Consider the following 12,282-nt stretch of genomic DNA (forward strand, 5'->3'; position numbering starts at 1 on the left):
GTAATTTATTTTAATATCTGTCACCCCTACTAGACTGTAAAATCCTTGAGGTCAGGGGTTATACCTACCAACTCCATCCTACTCTTCCCAAGTGCTTAGTACAAGGTTCTGCACACAGCAAACTCTCCATAAATACCACTGTCTGATTAATTGATTTTGTCATTGGTGTTGCAGGTCACTGGAAGAAAAACAGCCACCCAGGAGACATACCACAGAATGAGATAATGTTGGAGCAGGTATGCCATGATGCTTCTAGATTCATCTGAGAAAGTTTGATGGAGAAGAATCTTAGGAAACCCAGCTCTCCTTTCACACTGTTCTGCTTAGTCCATACCATAGCAGTAAAGTAGGGTAACAGAAGAGGTAATTGAGGCACAGGAAAGTGAAGTGATTTACCCAAGGACACACAACGGACAAGTGGCAGAGCCAAGATTTGGTCTCTTGATTCCCAGGCGTGTGCTCTTTCCAATAAACCAGACTATACCGTGTCATTGTCACATGTTTACCTTCCTCGTGCACTGCCTCCCTAGCACAGCTGCTCTGGACCTGGTGAGTGTTGGATCTGAAACTTCTTCTCCAGTGCCCATTGGATCTGTTTTCAGGGCTGTGGCACGCAGTGCTTCCATTGGCTTCCTACCTCCGTGTTTCTCTGCCTGGCGTTCAGCCCACATGCTGCCTCCCAACAGGGCATCTGATGCTTAGCAAAGCCTAGGTGCCCATGGAGGGTGGGCAGGCCCCTAGACTGCCTGGCTTGACTGGTTCTGCGCATTGCTGCTTCTTGCCCAGGCGTCAGGGCAAGGGCCAGTGCAGCTCCATCTTACTCTGCCACCCAGTGATGACAGAGATCAATTAGCCTCTAGGCTGGGTGGGCCCATGTCCTGCCAGAAGAGAGCAAGGAGTGAAGCCAGCACCAGCAGCAGCATGGCCTTATGGATAAAGTACAGGCCTGGGAGGCAGAAGGACCGGGTTCTAATCCTCGTGTGCCACTTGCCTGCTGTGTGACCTTGAACAAGTCGCTTCCCTTCTCTGGGCCTCACTTACCTCATCTGTAAAAAGAGGATGAACACTGAGTCCCTTATAGGAGGGACTGTGTCCAATCCAATTACCTTTTATCTACCCCAGTGTACAGTGCGTAGTTCAGTGCCTGGCACAAGGTAAGCACTTAACAAATGCTATCAAAACAAAAACAAACAAAAACCAAAACCAAACAATCCAAACCTGGGATCTAATCCCAAATCTGCAACTTGTTTGCTAGGTGACTCCAGGCAAGTCATTTAACTTCTCTGGAACTCAGTTTCCTCACCTGTAAAATGGGGATTAACCTCCTGTTCACTCTCCCCCTTAGACTGTGAGCCTTATGTGGGATAGGGCTGTGTCAATCTGATTATTGGCACAAATAAGAATAATAATGGTGGTATTTGTTAAGCACTTATTATGTGCAAAGCACTGTTCTAAGCGTTGGGGGGATACAAGGTGATCAGGTTGTCCCACATGGGGCTCACAGCTTTAATCCTCATTTTACAGATGAGGTAACTGAGGCACAGAGAAGTTAAGTGACTTGCCCAAAGTCACACAACTGGCAAGTGGCAGAGCCAGGATTAGGACCCACGACCTCTGACTCCCAAGCCCGGACTCTTTCCACTGAGCCACGCTGCTTCTCTAATGATGATATTTGTAATAATGATGATGATAGTATTTGTTAAGTGCTTACTATGTGCCAAGCACTGTTCTGAGTGCTGGGGGAGATACAAGGTAATCAGGTTGTCCCACATGGGGCTCACGTCTTAATCTCCCTCCCCTCACATTTGACAGTCTATCCCCACCTTCAAAGTCCTTCCCAGACTAAGCCCTCATTTCCTTCTCTCCCACTCCTTCTGCATCACTTTTGCACTTGGATTTGCACCTTTTATTCATCCCTCCCTCAGCCCCATGGAATTTACATGCATATCCGTAATTTATTTATTTTTATATTAATGTCTGTCTCCCCCTCTAGACAGTAAGCTCTTTGTAGGCAGGGAGTATGTCTACCAGCTCTGTTCTTCTCCCAAATGCTTAGTAAAGTGCTCTGTGCACAGTAAGTGCTCAATCAGTACGAATGATTGATCGATCATCAAGTTCTACTTTTCCTTTCATCAGGCTCAGGGTACCGCTGAAGAAGTTTCTTGAGGATGCCAAGGATCTTTTCACCTGTCACTACCTGAGGCCACTTACTACTGTGCCACGAGGATCAGATGATTGGCAGACAGTTTGGAGGAATGTTATCAGCCATTCTTTTCTAATTATCCATTCAATTATTCACAATAAACTTCAGACAGGACTTAGACTGCCGTCTGCTTACTGTGTGTACTTTTTCTCCACCCCACCTTACTAAGAGGACCTTTCCCTCCCTGGAAGAAGGATTCATTATAGGAAATACACAAGGTACAATTGCATCTCGGAAAGCTCTTCCGAGGTAAATACTTCAGGATGGGAAATAAAGGGAGGAAGCGGAGAACCTGATTGTCCCAGCAGAAGCAGAACTGGAGCTTGGGGGGGGGAGAGGGGGGTAGAGGCTGGCATGGGTTATCATATTGGGGGTTTTTTGGTATTTATAAAGGGTTAGAAATCACAGGTCTGATTCAACTCAGCCTGACCTCATCAGTGGTATTTTGTCCTAGCATGGGTTTGAGTCAGACCCAGTAATGTGTAAGCATCTTGACGGCAGGGACCATGTGTGCTTTTGTCATATTTTCCCAAGCACCTAGTACAGTGCACTGCATCCGGGAAGAGCTCAATAAATAACCATCACTACTACTACCAGAAGAGACTCTGAGCCCAAGTGATAGAAGCAGCGTGGCTTAGTGGAAAGAACCCAGGCTTGGGAGTCAGAGGACATGGGTTCTAACCCCAGCTCTGCCACATGTCCGCTGAGTGACCTTGGGCAAGCCACTTAACTTCTCTGTGCCTCAGTTACCTCATCTGTAAAATGGGGATTAAGACTGTGAGCCCCTTGTGGGACAACCTGATTACCTTCTATCTACCCCAGTGCTTAGAACAGTGCTTGGCACTTAGTAAGCACTTAAATGCCATCATTATTATTACCCCAGCACTTAGAACAGTGCTTGGCACATAGCAAGTGCTTAACAAATACCATCATTATTAGTAGTCTATGACCAGGGGTGGTTGCCTCTTTGCAGGGAACTCAGATCTGGTCCTGCCAAATCCTTCCCTGGCATTTAGCCAGCTTGACCTGGTCCCATGAACTTGGGACTGGTAGGAAATGCAGGATTGGTCTAGACCTGCTGTAGTAAGTTATCAAAGCTGGCGGAGCAACTGGCAAATCCTGTGCAAAAATACCTAATTGAATGGTGTCCAACCTGATTTGCTTGAATCCATCCCAGCGCTTAGAACAGTGCCTGGCACATAGTAAGCCCTTAACAAATACCACAATTATCACTATTATTTATTGATGCTTAAATCCTATTGCGGTCGAAATACAGGATTGGAAGGGACAAGTGTGTTGGAAATTAGGTTGAGACACTTGTTTTCTTTTTACTGGGCTTAAACACTCAACCAAACTCATTGTTCTCTTATGCTAAACAAATATCTTGTAAGTTTTCCAAAAACTCCTGAAAACAATTACAGGAAATTCATTAGGGTATACTTGTCTTCCCAGCTGGACTGAATTTGATTTCCTCTATTCTGGATGAAGCTGCCGAGGTGTTTGAGGAATGTGGATGCAAGCAGCATGGCCTACTGGATAGAGCATGGCCCTGGGAGTCAGAGGACCTGGGTTCTAATTCCTGCTTCTCCACTTACCTGCTGTGGGACCTTGGACAACTCACTTAACTTCTCTGTGCCTCAGTTCCCTCCCCTTCAAAATGGAGATTCAATACCTGTTCTCCCTCCTACTTACACTGTGAGCTCCAAAAGGGACTTGAGTTAAATCTACCCCAGGGCCGAGTACAACGTTTAGCACATAGTAAGTGCTTAACAAATACCACAGTTACTACTATCATCATTATTAAGCTCTTTGTCCAAGAAATGATTGCAATGCAAACTCTGGCTTTATGGGTCTGGGAGAATGAAAAAAAGATTGCCAACGTAGCAAACAGACTGCAATTCTTTAGGAAGAGCAATTCTAATTTAAAGCCCTAATCTTACTTCCATGTGCTGTGAGTAAAAGGACAATAGCCCGCTGATGACTCCTTGCAGGAAATTCATGAGGAAGGGCAAAGATCGTTCAAACAGAAAGGAAAAAAAACAATAGAGCTAACACAGATTTGTTTTCATGACTTTCACTCTTGGCTAAAATTGGCTAAAACAAATTCTGGGCTCCAGATTTTAGCAAAAGTCCAGTAATGCTTCTCTGGACCCTGAGGACCCTGAGACCCAGGGACCAGGGGGCTCAACTGCTTTTTTCCCCCAGCACTTTTTTGTAGTGGTATTTCTTAAGCGATTACCATGTGCCAGGCACTGCCTTAAGCTCTGAGATAGATACAAGTTTGGTCACAGTCCACGTCCCATGTGGGGCTCACATTCTTAATCCCCATTTTACAGATGAGGTAACTGAGGCATAGAGAAGTAAAATGATTTGCCAAGGTCACACAGCAGACAAGTGGCGGAGCCAGGATTAGAACCCAGGTCCTTCTGACTCCCAGCTTCGTGCTCTATCCACTAGGCCAAGCTACTTCTCCTGCATTTTGTCCCAGCTTCTAGCCCCAGTCCTTAGTGGCTTCAATTGCATGTCACTGCCTTTCACCAACCCTAGAATTCCCCTTCAATCAATCATATTTATTGAGTGCTTACTATGTGCAGAGCACTGTACTAAGCATTTGGGAGAGTACAATACAACAGAGTTTGTAGACCCATTCCGTGCCCACAGTGAGTTTCCGAGACCCAGGGTAATGGGAATTAGTCCTGTTTTTCCAGGGACAAAAAGCTGGAGCTGGGGGTGTCCAACACTAAAGGCAAACATCCTTGTAGTTGCCCCTAACATTAATGCATCTATTGAGTTCCAAAGAACATGTTTAATAGATTATTTAAGACCAGGATTGGGAGGTTTTCTATTTATTGCAATTGTTCTTGTCTGTCCGACTGTAAGCTTGTCAAAGGGCAGGGACTGTCTCTGTTACCGATTTGTACATTCCAATCGCTTAGTACAGTGCTCTGCAAATAGTAACAGCTCAATAAATACTATTGAATGAATGAATGAAAGGTTGCATGGGGTAAAGGAATCATAAACAAAGCCAAATGATGCCTGCATCTTCGTTTTATCTTACATAGCCAAATGTAAACTATTCCTTGACCCTTGGGGTGGGTCTGGAAGTGCCAATTTATCCCTATTTACTCTTTAACCGCACAGATATGTATCTTGTGAATTTGGCCCAGAGAAAAACAGCCCCGTCCAAAGTTGCATAATAAGCAGGTTTCACCAGTTACAGTTGCTTTTTGGCTGTTTTCCACAAAGCTGTATCGATCCATCTTTCATGCCAACATGTTCTTGAGACTTTTGGTTATTGAATGTGAGTTCCTTTGGCCAGATTCTGCTGTGGGACTTGTAGGTGCTACTGCTTGGGATTAAATAGGATTCCAAGGTGCCAGGTCTAGATTTGTCCAATAAGTGAATCTGACTGCAGATAAGGTTTGGGAACGGCACCGATAATCGTAGACCATCTTACCCCTGGAAGTTGCCATTTGCCCGGGAAGCAGCATGGCGTAGTATTCATTCATTCATTCAATAGTATTTATTGAGCGCTTACTATGTGCAGAGCACTGTACTAAGCGCTTGGGATGAACAAGTCGGCAACAGGTAGAGACGGTCCCTGCCGTTTGACGGGCTTACGGTCTAATCGGTCTAATCGGGGGACGGTCTAATCGGGGGAGACGGACAGACAAGAACAATGGCACTAAACAGCGACAAGGGGAAGAACATCTCGTAGTAGATAAAGCACAGGTCTGGGAGTCAGAAGATTATGGGTTCTTATCCTGACTCTACCACTTGTCTGCTGTGTGACCTTGGGAAAGTCACTTAACTTCTCTGTGCCTCAGTTACCTCATGTGTAAAATGGAGATTGAGACTGTGAGCCCACCTAGGGCTAGGGACTGTACCCAACTTGATTTGCTTATAACCATCCCAGCTCTTAGAACAGTGCCTGGCACGTAGTAAATGCTTAACAAATATCACAATTATTATTATTATTATTATTAATCCTCATCCTGGATGAGAAGCTGTTTGGCTTAGTGAACAGAGCATGGGCCTCAAAGTCAGAAGGACTTGGGTTCTAAGCTTAGCTCCACCACACGACTACAGTGTAACTTTGGGCGAGTCACTTAACTTCTCTGGGCCTCAGGTACCTCATCTGCAAAATGGGGATTAAGACTGTGAGCCCCATGCAGGACAGGGACTGTGTCAACCTGATTAACCTGTACTTTGGAGAAGCAGTATGGTTCAGTGGAAAGAACACGGGCTTGGGAGTCAGAGGTTGTTCATTCATTCATTCAATAGTATTTATTGAGCTTACTATGTGCAGAGCACTGTACTAAGCGCTTGGAATGTACAAATCGGTAACAGAGACAGTCCCTTCCCTTTGACAGGCACACGGTCTAATCGGGGGAGACGGACAGACAAGAACAATGGAAATAAATACAATCAAGGGGAAGAACATCTCATTAAAACAATAGCAAATAAATAGGATCAGGGTGATGTACATCTCATTAATAAAATAAATAGGGTAATGAAGATATATACAGTTGATTGGACGAGTACAGTGCTGAGGGGAGGGGAAGGGAGAGGGGGAGGAGCAGAGGGAGAGGGGGGAGAAGAGGGTTTAGCTGCAGAGAGGTGAAGGGGGGTAGAAGGAGCAGAGGGAAAAGGGGGAGCGCAGTCTGGGAAGGCCTCTTGGAGGAGGTGAGCTTTAAGTAGGGTTTTGAAGAGGGGAAAACAATGAGTTTGGCGGAGGTGAGGAGGGAGGGCGTTCCGGGACCGCGGGAGGACGTGGCCCAGGGGTCGACGGCGGGATAGGCCAGAACGTGGGACGGTGAGGAGGTGGGCGGCGGAGGAGCGGAGCGTGCGGGGTGGGCGGTAGAAAGAGAGAAGGGAGGAGAGGTAGGAAGGGGCAAGGTGATGGAGAGCCTCGAAGCCTAGAGTGAGGAGTTTTTGTTTGGAGCGGAGGTCGATAGGCAACCACTGGAGTTGTTTAAGAAGGGGAGTGACATGCCCAGATCGTTTCTGCAGGAAGATGAGCCAGGCAGCGGAGTGAAGAATAGACCGGAGCGGGGCGAGAGAGGAGGAAGGGAGATCAGAGAGAAGGCCGACACGGTAGTCTAGCCGGGATATAACCAGAGCCCGTAGCAGTAAGGTAGCCGTCTGGGTGGAGAGGAAAGGGCGGATCTTGGCGATATTGTAAAGGTGAAACCGGCAGGTCTCAGTAGAGGATAGGACGCGTGGGGTGAACGAGAGAGACGAGTCAAGGATGACACCGAGGTCGCGGGCCCGAGAGACGGGAAGGATGGTCGTGCCATCCACGGTGATAGGGAAGTCAGGGAGAGGACAGGGCCTGGGAGGGAAGATGAGGAGCTCAGTCTCGCTCATGTTGAGTTTAGGTGGCGGGCAGACATCCAGGTAGAGACGTCTTGGAGGCAGGAGGAGATACGAGCCTGAAGGGAGGGGGAGAGGACAGGGGCGGAGATGTAGATCTGTGTGTCATCTGCATAGAGATGATACTTGAAGCCGTGAGAGCGGATGAGTTCGCTGAGGGAGTGAGTGTAGATGGAGAACAGAAGAGGGCCGAGAACTGACCCTTGAGGAACCCCAACAGTTAGAGGATGGGAGGGGGAGGAGGAGCCCGCGAAGGAGACCAAGAATGACCGGCCAGAGAGGTAAGAGGAGAACCGGGAGAGGACGGAGTCCGTGAAGCCAAAGTGAGATAAGGTGTGGAGGAGAAGGGCATGGTCGACAGTGTCAAAGGCAGCTAAGAGGTCGAGGAGCCATTGGATTTGGCAAGAAGGAGGTCACGGGTGACCTTAGAGAGAGCAGTCTCGGTAGAGCGGAGGGGACGGAAGCCAGATCGGAGGGGGTCTAGGAGAGAATGGGAGTTAAGGAATTCTAGGCATCGATTGTAGACGACTCGTTCTAGGATTTTGGAAAGGAAGGGTAGTAGGGAGATAGGGCGATAACTGGAAGGGGCAGTGGGGTCGAGAGAGGGCTTTTTCCGGATGGGGGAGACGTGGGCATGTTTGAAGGCAGCGGGGAAGGAGCCATTGGAGAGTGAGTGGTTAAAGATAGAAGTTAAGGAGGAGAGGAGGGCAGGGGCCATGTTTTTTATAAGGTGAACGGGATTGGGATCCAAGGCACAGGTGGAGGGGCTGGCACTTGCGAGGAGGGAGGAGATCTCCTCTGAGGATACTGCAGGGAAGGATGGGAAAGTAGGGGAGAGGTTTGGGGGAGGGGGGGAGGCGTGACTCTGGGGAGCTCCAACCTGATTGTGTTCATTTTTGTGATGAACTTGGTGGCCAGATCACTGGGGGTGAGGGATGGGGGAGGAGGAGGAGGAACAGGGGGCCTAAGGAGAGAGTTAAAGGTCCGGAACAGTTGGCGGGGGTGACGAGCATGGGTGTCGATGAGGGAGGAAAAGAAGTTTTGGCTGGCGGAAGAGCGGGCAGGTCGTGGGTTCTAATCAGCTGGGTGATTTCGGGCCAGTCACAACTTCTCTATGCTTGTTACCTCATCTGTAAAATGGGGATTAAGACTGTGAGCCCCACGTGGGACAACTTGATCACCTTGTATCTTCCCAAGTGCTTAGAACAGTGCTTGGCACATAAGTGCTATTGTTTTAATGAGATGTTCATCCCCTTGATTCTATTTATTGCTATTGTTCTTGTCTGTCCGTCTCCCCCGATTAGACTGTAAGCTTGTCAAAGGGCAGGGACTGTCTCTGTTACCGATTTGTACATTCCAAGCGCTTAGTACAGTGCTCTGCACATAGTAAGCGCTCAATAAATACTATTGAAAGTACCATAATTATTATTATTAGGTAAACCAAGTCACTGCACTCATTTGAGAAACAGAGTAGCGTAGTGAAAAGAGCACGTGAATGGGAGTCAGAGATCCTGTGTTCTAATCCCAGATGCTCTACTTGGTTGCTGTGTGACCTTGGGCAAGCCACTTTTCTTCTCTGGGCCTCAGTTTTCTCCTCTGTAAAATGATGATTAAATATCTTTTCTGACCTCTCCTTTAATCTTTGAGTCCCTTGTGAGTCAGAGAGTGGGTCTGATTTGATTGTATTATATCTACCCTAGTGCTTAGCACAGTGGTTAAGTAACAAAGTAACATAGTAAGTCCTTAACAGATGCAACAATTACTCTTTGGGAGTAGTAATAATAAGATTTGTTAAGCACAAACTATTTGGAAAGTTCAAAGAGCTAGGAAAGAAGTACATGGATGAGACAGAGATATGGTCCCTGACACAATCTAGGACTAAGGGGGTGAGAGGTTGGTAAGGGAAAATGAAACAAAAATATGAAAGAAAAGGACAGTGCTGAATATGACAGGAAGTTTTGGATTTCAGACTCCTCACTGCTCAGACCAACAGATGACAGAGAGAGGATTGATATGGTTAAAAAATACATTGTGGAGTGACAAACTCTTTCTAAGATTATTTTCAAGACTGCTCAAATTATTTGTATGCTCTCAATTTATCAAAGCATACTCTAGTCTTCTCGATTCCATTGACACATGACTTTTTTTTCTCCCTCAGAACTCCCTGGAATGAGCCTAGCTGAGTCATTATGAGATGCGTGCATCTCTATATTTTGACTTACCTGCCTCCTTTCATTTTTAATAATTGGTATTTCTGTTCTTGCTCTTTTCCTGTTATATCAGTCATATTTATTTAGGACTTGCTATGTGCAAAGCACTGCACTAAGCATTTGTGAGAGTACAATATAACAGTTACATTACAGTACAGTGCTCTGCACACGGCAAGCACTCAATAAATGCAATTGAAGTGAATGACATACTATTACATGCTGGCCACTCGAGTCTGCACATCTGCCCTTTTCACTGTAAGCTTCTCAAGGTTAGAGACCTTGTCTTTTATTCCTATTCTATGTCCCCAAATTCTTATTTTAGAGTTCTCACATTGAAGGCATTCAAATACTGATGATGGTGGGTGGGCCACAGGGGAAATTAGGGGCTGTTTTAATCCAGCTGTTGTCATTTCCATGTTTTAAGGTCCAAACCATAAAACTTGGTCCATTAGAACTCTAACTATGACTCTCCTTCCCCACTATTCACAGGGGTGCCTAAAGATGCTTTGGGATGATGATCCCACAGGAACATCTAAAGAGACATTTTAGAACGTCTTAGTACAGTGTTATCAGTACAGTGTTCTGCATACAGTAAGCACTCAGTAATGAGAGAGGCAGCATGGCTCAGTGGAACGAGCCCAGGCTTGGGAGTCAGACTTCACCGGTTCGAATCCCGGCTCTGCCACTTGTCAGCTGTGTGACTGTGGGCAAGTCACTTCACTTCTCTGAGTCTCAGTTCCCTCATCTGTAAAATGGGGATGAAGACTGTGAGCCTCATGTGGGACAACCTAATTACCCTGTATCTACCCCAGTGCTTAGAACAGTGCTCTGCACATAGTAAGCGCTTAACAAATACCAACATTATCATTATTATTGGAAAGCGTAGACCTGGGAATCAAAAAACCTGGATCCTAATCCCAGCTCTGCCACTTTTCTACTGTTTGATTTAAGACAAGGTGCTTAACTTTTCTGTGCCTCAGTTACCTCATCTGTAAAATGGAGATTAAGACTATGAGCTCCATGTGGGAACGTGGATTGTCCAATCTCTACCCCAGTGCTTAATATAGTGCCCGGCACATAGTGAACACTTAACAATTACTATAAAAACAAACAAAATAATAAATACCACTGACTGAAAGTCTTTCGTTGTAATGTGTAAAATCTTCTTTGCTTTTTCCGGTTGCTGTAGAGAGCAGGGAGATCCCTTCTGAACAGGTTTGAGTAAGTTGCTTGAAGAAGAAAAGCAAAGTTCGGAACCACGAATCAGCTGAGGGTCTCTGGTGGGTCATAAAGGAGTTCACTTATTTCTCTGGACTGAGATCTTGCTCCATAGCACTTTTCCACTTCTCCATTTGTCCTTCCTCTTTCCTGTTCCTAGAATGACCTGAGGAGATCTCAGCCAGCAGCTCTTGGTTACCAGCCAGTGGAGAGAGGTTTGGAGCCAGCTGTATTACAGCAAGCAAATTACCAAGAGCTCAGGTGGAAAAGGTGTTGATCGCCAGGTGTCACTTTTCACAGATTATCACTTCTTTGGAGGCAGGTGTCTCTACTCTTGAATTCACATATCACTGTATCAGGCAGAGGTGGTCTCTTGCAGCCTCTAGCTTGGGGCTGAAGAGAGGGGGACTGCCTATGAAGGGATTGGCCTTGTTACTTTCCCCGGGGTTGTCAGGGAGAGATGGCCCTGCCATAGCACTCCTGTCCCTCTTTACTGAAGGGGAGTCTGGTAGCCCCCTGACCCACAAGGGACTCCTAAAGCCACAGTGCAGTGGCGGTGCTAGAAGTCTGGTGCAGGGTGGAGGGTGATGGTGGTCTCCTTCTTAGCTTCCTCCCCATTCCACAGGAAACATGGGGCTCATAGTCTTCATTCCCATTTTACAGATGAGGGAATTGAGGCACAGAGAATAATAATAACAGTAGTAATAATGAGGGTATTTGTTAAATGCTTACTATGTGCCAAGTATTGTTCTAAGCACTGGGGTAGATAGAAGGTAATCACGTTGTCCCACGGGGGACTCAAAGTCTTCAACCTCTTTTTACAGATGGGGTAACTGAGGCACAGAGAAGTCAAGTGATGTCCCCAAAGTCACACAGCTGACAGGTGGCAGAGTCAGAATTAGAACCCATGACCTCTGACTCCCAAGCCCGGGCTCTTTCCACTAAGCCATGTCGCTTCAGAGTGAAGTGACTTGCTCAGTATCTCACAGCAGAAAAGTGGCAGATGCGGAATTGGAACCCGGGTCCTTCTGACTCCCAGGCCTTGCTCTATCCATTAGGCCATTCTCTGGACTCGAGTAAATTATAGTGTAATTGGGGAGGCAGATGCTAAAATAAAACACAGATTAGAGAAGCAACCAAGTGTAAGGCTATGTGTTGTGGAGGTGGAGTTGTGGGGGGCTAACTATGTGCTTGGAGGGGAGGCTGAGATCTTAGTCCTGGAAGACTTCCTGGAGGGGACACGATTTCTATAAAACAAAGCTGCTGTAAACTCCT

General features: G+C 46.6%; 1 protein-coding gene and 1 long non-coding RNA gene across 6 annotated transcripts in view; one reads left to right on the top strand and one right to left on the bottom strand.

The window, feature by feature from the left end:
- The window catches only part of LOC103171242 (HEPACAM family member 2-like), a 22,674-nt gene extending 20,351 nt beyond the window's left edge, over window positions 1–2,323 (top strand). For all 5 annotated transcript variants that reach the window (XM_039912458.1, XM_029067660.2, XM_039912459.1 and 2 more), the window contains 2 exons: window positions 175–236; window positions 2,137–2,323. In XM_039912458.1, coding sequence (XP_039768392.1) covers window positions 175–236; window positions 2,137–2,166 — 92 coding nt within the window. In that variant the 3' untranslated portion in view covers window positions 2,167–2,323. The remainder of the gene's footprint in view (window positions 1–174; window positions 237–2,136) is intronic.
- The window catches only part of LOC114812888, a 20,373-nt gene extending 9,099 nt beyond the window's left edge, over window positions 1–11,274 (bottom strand). The window contains exon 1 of the long non-coding RNA XR_003760510.2: window positions 10,923–11,274. This is a non-coding gene — a long non-coding RNA (uncharacterized LOC114812888). The remainder of the gene's footprint in view (window positions 1–10,922) is intronic.
- Window positions 11,275–12,282: the final 1,008 nt, after the last annotated feature.

The sequence above is a fragment of the Ornithorhynchus anatinus genome, chromosome 6 (genome assembly GCF_004115215.2).
Source record: "Ornithorhynchus anatinus isolate Pmale09 chromosome 6, mOrnAna1.pri.v4, whole genome shotgun sequence".
In the NCBI taxonomy this organism is placed as follows: Eukaryota; Metazoa; Chordata; class Mammalia; order Monotremata; family Ornithorhynchidae; genus Ornithorhynchus; species Ornithorhynchus anatinus.